This window comes from Trichechus manatus, unplaced genomic scaffold, assembly GCF_000243295.1.
Source record: "Trichechus manatus latirostris isolate Lorelei unplaced genomic scaffold, TriManLat1.0 scaffold00163, whole genome shotgun sequence".
NCBI lineage: Eukaryota > Metazoa > Chordata > Mammalia > Sirenia > Trichechidae > Trichechus > Trichechus manatus.
In genome coordinates, this window is record NW_004444099.1 from 1,141,444 (window position 1) to 1,151,097 (window position 9,654).

At 53.6% G+C, this 9,654-nt stretch overlaps 1 protein-coding gene across 1 annotated transcript in view; it reads right to left on the minus strand.

Moving 5' to 3' along the window:
* Nucleotides 1-9,654, minus strand: part of TSPAN15 (tetraspanin 15) — a 57,697-nt gene that overhangs the window by 4,552 nt on the left and 43,491 nt on the right. The window contains exons 4-5 of the mRNA XM_004386379.2: nt 4,792-4,887; nt 2,986-3,102 (exon numbers count right to left, since the gene is read on the minus strand). Coding sequence (XP_004386436.1) covers nt 2,986-3,102; nt 4,792-4,887 — 213 coding nt within the window. The remainder of the gene's footprint in view (nt 1-2,985; nt 3,103-4,791; nt 4,888-9,654) is intronic.

Genomic DNA, 9,654 nt, shown 5'->3' on the forward strand with positions numbered 1-9,654 from the left:
GGACTGGGGGACACCGTGCATGAGGGCAGGATGGCAGTGGGCACTTTCTGCCTCATTCGTTTATTCATCCATTCATTCATTTATTCAATAAATATTGAGTACTATTTTTGGCACTTGGAATATAGGAGAATAAAATAAAGTCCCTGTCTTATGGAACTTATATTCTAGCAAGGGAGACAGAAAATGAACAATTAACATAATAAATAAATGAACAACACAGTATGTAAGAAGGTGACAAGAAACACTAGAGTTACTTCACTGTGCCAGCCCTGGAGGCTGAATCAGTCCCTGCCCTCAGGGAGCGCCGAGTCTCCCTACAGATCCACAACTGGTGCAGAGGCCTTCCCTTACCTGGAGAGCCTGAACCCTACTCTGTCGCCCGGGAGGAGTCACCTCCCCTGCCAGGAAACCCCCCACCACCACAGTGCACCATGCATCCATGGTCCTTCCAAAGGTAACTTGCCTGCGTTTGACCACAGAGTCACGTTCTACAGAAAGTGCTGAGATCACCTGTCCAGTGGCCTCTTCATCTGGCCCAGGACCACGAGACAGGACATCATACAGGGGACTCCTGAGCAGCCAAAAAACTCGACACACTGGAGCTCACAAGGGTTATTCATGTGTGCCTCCTCTCCCCTGAGACACAGGATGGCTAGGCTGGGTTCTCCAGGGTCTGAGCACCCAAGAGAAGTGGGAGAGAGGCCTCCTGGGACAGACTCCTAACGGGCAGCCAACAACAAGGGAGCTCCTGACCCTCCTCCCCTTCCCTGAGTCTTTCCTACTCAGGTGAGAAGACCCACCTTTGCTGTGGCTCAGGCCAAAACCTTCTCCTTCTTGATTTCTCTCTCACCCACCTCCCACATCTGACCAACAGCAAATCCTATTGGTTACTTTCAAATCTGGTTACTTTCAAAACTTAACCAGAATCTGGTCATATTTTAAAACTTTCACCACCTCCACCTGGCTCTGAGCCTCTACTTCTCCTACCCAGTGTGGCGGACGCTATGAAGACCCTTTCAGCTGCTGGGAGTGCTGCCAGCAGGGACCCTTAGCTGTCAGTGCCCTGTGGTGATTGTTCCTGCTGAGCAGAGCTGGCAAATCCCTTCCCGGGTAGCTACTACAAGACTGGTCAACGTGCGGTATAAAGGCCTAGCCCCCTCGCTCCAACACAGGACAACTCTGAAGAATCATTTCGGCCCATCCTCACAGATTTGGTGAGGCCCGTCTTGAGACTGCATCACTGCTGGACTTCTTCCTCTGCCCAACCCTGCTTCGGTCTCCTGCCTTCCACAGATGTTAATCCCAAGAGCACCCACTACTAAACCTCCTGATACTGACCAGCATCTCAGAGTCTGCTTCCTGAAGGACCGTGACACCTGGCACTAGCCTCCTGACTGAACTCTGTGTGTCCACCCCTGCCTCCACGGTCTATTCTCAGCACAGCAGCCAGGGGGGTCCTGGTAAAGCCTGAGTCAGACCCGTCACTCCTCCACTGAAGCCCTGCGTGGCTCCCTGTCACTCAAGGCAATGCCAAAGTCCTCACTGTGGCCTTCAGAGCACCCCTGGCTTCTCTAATCTCGTCTCCTGCTACTCTTCTCCACGCTCACTCTGCTGCAGCCACATGGGTCTCTATGCTGTTTCTCAGCCAGGTCGGGACTATTCCCACCTCAGGGCCTTTGCACATGCTGTTCTTGCTGCCTAGGCATGCTGCTCCCCCAGATGCCTGCATGGCTCACACCCTCACTTCCTTCAGCTTTTTACCCAGAAGTTACCTTCTCAGTATCTAACATTACAATCCTCCAAGTACCTGCTTTATTTTTCTCCTTAGCATTTATCACCTTCTGACATGCTATATGTTGTATTTTGTTTGCCAGTTTTCCCCATGTGGGAAATGACAGCTCCACGTGGGCAGAGATTTCTGTGTGTTTCCTGTGTTCCCAGAAACTCGAACTGTGTCTGGCACATAGTAGGTGCTCAATAAACATTTGTTGACTGAATGAATGAATACAATTTCCACATCTCAACTTGGACATTCAGGCGCTACTGCCCTGGGTGACTAAGTTCAGGATCACCCTCCAGAGGCCTCTGAAAACCTCGGTTCCTCACCAGCTCTCCCCGCTGCCCAGACAGCCATCCTAAAATGGCAGCTAAAATCTCCAGAACAGCCCCTCCACCAGCCTTTTTTAGGGTTAGTGTGCTCAGCACCAGCTCTTGCATGCGTGGGCGGGGCCCGCCCCCGCCCCCACCCCCACAGGCAGCTGCACAGTCTATAGAACGGGCAGTGGGCACAGAATGGTGGAAACCTCAGAAGAGAAATTTTCCATGACTCTCCGGGGCATGAGTAATTGCCAAGCTCTCCGCCTCGTTCTACTGCAGAAGCGAGACAATTTCTGGACACACTAGCCGAACACAGAGGACTGATGAAGCCACTGGCTTTTAAGCTGTGACTGCACAGGACAGGCTCACCAGAACCCCTTCCAAGCATCCTGTTGCTGATGAGGACCAAGACCGTAAGCCAAAGGCCACCGGAGACCCCCAAAGTGCCAGCCCCGCTCTGGCCCTCCGGCTGGCACTGCAGAGCTAACCACCCCAGTCAGCTCCCTGGCCTGGGGCCTCTCCCGCCCGGAGCCTGGCTTGTACAGTAGTCCAGAGTGCAGCTGCCTGCGTTTCATCCCAGCCCTGTCAACCTCAGGCAAGGCACCTAACCTTTCATGGCCTCACTTTCTTTATCTGTAAAGTGAGTCAAATAACAGTGCCTACCTCCTCATTGTAAGAACTCAATAAGCCAGTACAGCCAAAGCCCTTACTAACAGCACATGATAAGTGCTCTGTGGATGTTAACTACTACTCCTCATAAAGACGAGGCCTTCCCACTGCACCCCCACATTTACCCCTTTCACCACCCACCCACCCAGAGCACCTCTGTCCTCAGAGACCAGCTGGGGTGGCCCCCAACATGCCCCCACGTCCAGGAGTGGCAGGTACCGTGTTTCTGAAGCAGCAGGTATAGGGCACCCCACAGGCCAGAGGCCCGGGGGCATTGCAGTCATGGTACTGGTTTTTGGTCCAGTCGCGGTAGTCTTCCGCACCACAGCACTTAAACTGAGAAAGGAAGCAAGCAGGAAAGAGGGGCTGTCATCATTGCCAAGGCACCCGGTCAGACAGCAGGAGGGGGCCCTGCCAGGAGATGGATGGGTGGGGAGGGGCCACAGGAAGCACGTTAGGCCACATTTTGTCAGATCAGAGCCATCCAGAATGGCAGGGGCTGCCCAGGAGGTGGTCAGCACCCTGTCACTTGGAGGAATGCAAGCAAGGCTGGGCAGCCCCGGGGTGGGATATCACAGTGGTGACTATAAGGTGAGCTGTAAGGGAGCACATTAAACCCACTGCCACTGAATCGATTTTGACTTATAGCGACCCTATAGGACAGAGTAGAACTGCCCCATAAGGTTTCCACGGAGCGGCTGGAGCATTCGAACTGCCAAGCTTTTGGTTAGCGACTGAGCTCTTAACCACTACACCACCAGGGCCCCGAGGGAGCATATTAGGCCATGCTTTGTCAGGTCAGAGCATCCAGAATGCAGGGACTGCCAGGAAGTGGTGAGCATGGATGAGGCACCGGGCACAGGGCCTGGCACCAAGCAGGAGCCCAGTGTTAGTCATCCTCCACCCCCACCCCAGGGAGACTGAAATCCCAGGCCAGCTGAATGGCTGGTTCCTATGAAAACATCTTGCTCCGCCCAGAGCGGGGCTCGGCTCTGCTGACCAGAGCTGGTGGGCGCGTCCCTGGCAGAGAAGGCCTCCAGAGGCCGCACCTGTTGTGGCCACATCCAGGAGCTGGGAAACTCAGGGTTGAGCCAAGGGAGTAGCCACTGCGTGTGACTTCAGCTCATGAGAGGTTGGAGGGGCCAGGCCAACTGAAGCGCCAGGGTCATGTCTCAGGAAGCAGCTGCTGGGGCTGGGGCAGGGAGGGGGGGTGCCTGCGGCCCCCCAGCTCTGCTGTCCTCACCCAGATCGTAACAACGTGATCACCACAGCTGATGCCTCCTGAGGTGTTACTACGTGCCTGGCATGGTCCCAAGCACTTCTGCTGAACCAAGTCAAGGTAATCCTCACACAGCCCCAAGAAGAAGGAGCCCTATGATCCCCTTATGCAGATGAGGAGCCTGAGGCTCAGGACTAGAAGAGACTGATACGTAGAAGCCAAGGAGAACAGTGGCTGGCCCATCATAACTGCTATTATTATTGCACCAACAGACTCGGGTGGACATGGGGGAGAGGGACAATGTCTCAGGGGAACTCATGATCATCATCACATTCAAAGAAGTATCATGGAGGAAATAGAGGAGATTTGTCTGTTCCCCCACGTGGGGAAATTGGGATTGGTGAAGACCTCTCTCCCCATCGGTCTGTCCTTGACTTGCAGGGAGTGACCTCTGCCCATTGGAGACTGGAGCCCTCTCCTGCTCTGTGCCTTTGGAGGGAGAGCCCCTGGTCCCCTAAAGTGGCTTGTAGCTACAACTGACCTTGTTCTTTTTTTTACAGAGGAGGGTCCATGTAACTGAAGAGGGACAGGTAGGATGAGGACATCCTGGGCTAGGTGCATGGGCAGAGGACTGGGTGAGAAGGTTGGGGCCTGGCTTCATCACCCTCGGTGGGCCATCCACTGCCGGCCCTCAACTCTCAACTTGGCTAGCTGCCCGCGATGGGAATGGGTAAGTCACCTGACCCCTTGCCCCCACCCTCTTGAGTAGAGTCCTGAATCGGGGGCAAAGGGCACAGGAGGCTCACCTGCTTCTGAACAAAGTCCATGATGTTTTTGAAGTCCAGGTCATCATAGTAGTTCTCGATTCCCCTTCGAATGTTGTCATTCAGAAAGTCAATGGTCTGTTGAGAAGGAGAAATCACAAAGGAAAAGAAGCACACACACCCAGGGTCCAACCCGGCTTTTCCCAGAAGTCTGATCAGTAGCCCCAACCCTGCCTGCACAGTGTGCCCCCTTCATTCCCAGCCCTGAACACCTACAACCCCACTGCCCCACACCAATCCCCATCTGGTGCCTGAATCCCTCAGCCATGTCTCAGCAGAAGTGGTTCACCCCATTTCCTTACAGATCAGACCCCCCAGGTCCCGATGGGGTGGGCACCCTGCCAGGGGCGCACAGCTCTGAAGTGGCAATGCTGGGTGGGGACGGGGCTGTCTTGATTCCTGGTCTAGTGCTCTGTCTACCACCCCGACCCAGGCCTGAGCTGGAATCTTCTCTGTGTCCCTCCTGGTCCCCTCTCCACCCTTCTCCATCATTCAAGCTCTTATTTTATAGATGAGGAAGCGGAGGCTCAGAGAGGGGTCCTGACCTGCCCCGGGTCACAGAGCAGGCCAGTTAGGGCCCAGCATGGCCTGGAACTCAGGCTTTGACCCCCTGGCTGGGCCTCTTCCCACGTCTCTGCAGCGCTCCAGCCCGCAGGCAATGTGGTCCACTCTGGCAGCTCAGCTGCAACAATTCCCCACTGGAAGGGCACTGGCAGGCCACCCTCTCCCAGTCACACTGAGCTTTCTGCATCAACAGCCTGGCTGTTGTGCTGAGATCCGGGAGCACAAAGGCCCCACAGCGGGAAGGGATGGGGGTGGGGGGTGGACTCCGCAGCTCTACTCTCACTGTGACAATCAGAGCTTTCAGACACAGAGGCCTGCATATCACAGAGACCACGCTGGCACAAAGGGGGCATTCTCAGCTCTGGGGCCAGGGCAGGAGAGCCAGACTGATCCTGGGGAGGTGCTCATGGGGTCCATGCGACAGCAGGGCCCTGGGTTCTGGGTCCTCCTGCCACTGCAAGACCCCTCACAGCTCACTTCCTTCTCTGTGCCTCAGTTTCCCCACTTATGAACCCATGCTGAGGCCTATCTCAATTTTTTTATTGTGATAAAAGAGGAGCCCTGGTGGCACAGTGGTTAAGTGCTCGGCTGCTAACCGAAAGGTCAGCAGTTCAAACCCACCAGCCGCTCCGTGGGAGAAAGATGTGGCAGTCTGCTCCGGTGAAGATTACAGCCTCAGAAACCCTACGGGGCAGTTCCACGCCATCCTATAGGGTCGCTATGAGTCAGAATTGACTTGACAGCGATGGGTTTTTTGGTATTGTAGTAAAAAAATATATAATAAAACATTTGCCATTTCAACATTTTTTATGTGTACAATTCAGTGACATTAATTACGTTCACTATGTGCAACTATCATCACTGTCCATTTCCTAGAAGGGTTATCTTTAAGGTAACTTCTAGCTCCAAGGCTCAAAGACTAAGCTGAAAAGAGCTGTCAAGCCTCATCATCAAGAACACCGTCCCTGCAGCCACCCAGACCTCGGACACTTCATTTAACTTCTGACTCTGTTTCTTTAGCTGCAAAATGTGGATGAAAATACTCTGTCCCTCCTAGGGATGTTGTGAGGCTTAAATAAACTAAAACGACTAACGTGTTACTAAAGAAACACAACCAGAATGTTCCTTAGCAGTTAGGATGGTGAGATTTTATCTTGCTTCCTTTGGACACGTCGTCAGAAGAGACCAATCGCTAGAAAAGAACACCGTGTTTGGTAAAGTGGAGGATCCGTGAAAACGAGGGAAACCTTCCATGAGATGGACTCACACAAGAGCTGCAACAACGGGCTCAAACATACCAAGAGCATGAGGATGGCTCAGGACTGGGCAACATTTTATTGTTATACATAAGGTTGCCATGAGTCAGAGCTGATTTGATGGCAACACTAAAGTGCGTACTTAGCAGGATGCTGGCACATGGTACGGTGCCTGGTACATAGTAGGTACGGATATTATTATTATACATCTTTCTTTTTCCAGGAGACAAACACCTTATGGCCCTACTTCATATCCATTATATCATCAGTGAGAAACAGCTGGTCCCAAGGGAAAGTGAGGCCCCCAACTCATGTCCAGAGTGCAGGACCAACACAAACACCTGCCAGTCCAGAGAGGTATGTGACTTGTCCAAGGTCACACAGCTGGTTAGTGGCAGAGAGAAGCAGGAAACAAGGTGGCAAAGCTCCCACATGATACCCTTTAAAAAGCCAAGGTAAGTACCTAAGGCTCAGCTTGGGGTCCTCTCCCCAAACTCTCCCCTGTATCAGGAAGAGAGGAACAAAGGGATACGATGGTGTCATGGATTGAGTTGTGTCCCCCAAAAATATCTGTCAGCTTGGCTGGGTCATGATTCCCAGTGTTGTATGATTGTGTAATCTGATGTGATTTCCTTATGTGTTGTAAACTCTATCACTATGATGAGATTATATGTGATCTCCTTATGTGTTGTAAATTCTATCACTGTGATGAGGTTATAGTGATGAGGTTGATAAGATTAGATAGTGTCTTAATGCAATCTGTTTTGAGATATAAAAGAGAGAAGTGAGCAGAGACACATGGGAACCTCATACCACCAAGAAAACAGTCCCGGGAGCAGAGTGCGTCCTTTGGACCTGAGGTTCCTGCGCAGAGAAGCTTCCAGACCAAGGGAAGACTGATGACACAGACCTTCCTCCAGAGCTGATGGAGAAACCCTGAATTTGGACTTGTAGCCTACTGGACTGTGAGAGAGTCAACTTCTCTTTGCTAAAGCCATTTACTCATGGTATTTCTGTTAGAGCAGCAGTAGATGACTAAGACAGATGGCAAGCTCCTTCCTGAGAGTCACGCTGCTCAAACCAAGGTCCCGAAGGCCCTTGGGCAGGGAACCTGGTCTCTGCGGCCAGAAGGAAAACCCTCTGCTGATGATAAACGCAGCTCCCCCCAGATCAGACCCGGAAGCCGGGATCAGACGTCAGCCCCAAGGGGAGAGAGGATGCAGGCACCAGAAAGGCCCTGAGTTCACAAGCCTGCCACCTAGGTCTGGCACTGGATCTGGGAGAGAGCGTGAGCGTAACAGCTGCTCATGGGGACACCTGGCCTCAGGCCCACCCTTCCCAGAGGCCTCCCAGGTCATGATGCTGGCTTGGGTGTGGTTAGGGGTGTCTAAGAAACAGGTCACTAGGATGAGGCCAGTCTGCCACCAGGGTGGAGTGGGGGAATGAGCTCACGGCAGCGTTGAATGGCAGGCTGCAGGGGACCTTTGGCTGAGCTGAGGTGCAGCGGAGTGACACCAGGGCTAGGGTCGTGCCTCGGTCACGTGTGTGGGATGTGTGTCTGGTGCTTCCTTCTACTGTCAAGGCACTGCAGACACAGCCTAGGTCCACATGTCCCTCCTCTTTGCTCCCCTCCGCCACCTCACCTTTCTGATCCTTCCGGTCCCTCTGCAGTCCCCTAGCTGCCTGCACTGGGTGACTTGGATGTTTAGAATCCCCCAGAGCAGAGAGGGGTGGGATGAGACAGGGGCCCAGGGAAGGAGGAGGAGAAGCAGCTCAGTGGGGAAAGGCTCCCCCACCCTCTGGTGAGCAGCCCAGCCTCTCTCCCCAAATCGTCTTCGTCTCAGAGCACTTTCCAAAGACACGCTGACTCCCAGAGAGGCCTCTTTGTGAAAAGCAGGCCTTTCATCTGGTAAGCTGAGCCGGGCCCTTCAGGGAAGGGAGGCCTTGGAACTGGCAGGAGGAGCCCAGGCAGGCGGTGTTGGGCTCCATGGGGCCGCGGCTGCCTTCAGTCCCATCAGGGACTTCTTTGGGTCGTGCTGGCTCTTGGAAGTGTCCCTTGCCTTTGACACTGTGTGTGTGTGTCACTGTGTATGTGTGTGAGTGTGACTGTGTATGTGTATGAGTGTGTATGTGATTATGTGTGTGTGTGATGTGAGTGTGTACCAGAGAGACTTGTCCTCTACATTAGGTGGTTCCTGTGCTGTGATCAGTGGGTGGCAAGGGTCTTGAAGGTTCATGGAAGAGAGGTAGAAGGTGGGAGAGAAACTTCATTTCTGTGGTTTGCTAACTGTAAAGTGCCCTGCCAATGTAGTTGGGCACCTGTAACATCTGAGGGACTGAGGGACTGAGCAGAGTTGCTCAGAGGTCAGTCCCTGGGGGCACACAGCAGAAGATGAGAGGATTCTGGCTTCGCCTGCTGCTTCCACAGAGGCCAGACACAGCCGGTGCCACCCCACCCGGCACTAAACCAGGTCACGCAGGCAGGAGCAGCTCCAGTGAAGTCTAGAAAACCACCCTTCACGAATCGCTGGCACGACCCCGGAGGTCACATGGCCCAGACTAAATTAAGCAAAGAGTAAGTAAACAGCAAAGCCCTCAGGATTTCAGGGCACGTTGTTTAAGAAGCCACCAGGCTCAAGCTACAAAGCGCCATCATTTCTAGTGCTTTCTTTTCAATCCAGTCTAAATAGACCTGCAGCCTCCGCAACGCCCCTCCCTGAAGAGGTGCTCGGAGTGTTTTGAAATGAATGAGGAACTAAGCTGGGGGCAAGTGGCAGCAGCCCCCTACAGGGTGGGAGGCCAGCTGAGTTGGAAAGGAGAGGGAGTGGAAGGGTTTGTAGCTGAAGCCTCCCCCCAGGCTTTGCCCAGAGGGCCCCTATCCCTTCTGGGGATGGAGCTGTCTTGGGCCCCTAGGGCTGCCGGGAACTTCAGTCCCAGGGTCAAACTCCTGCAGGCTGCCCTCCTAGCATCCATCGCTCCCATATCAGCTTCTGACACTGAAGACTTGGGTGGTCGGGGTGGGGGT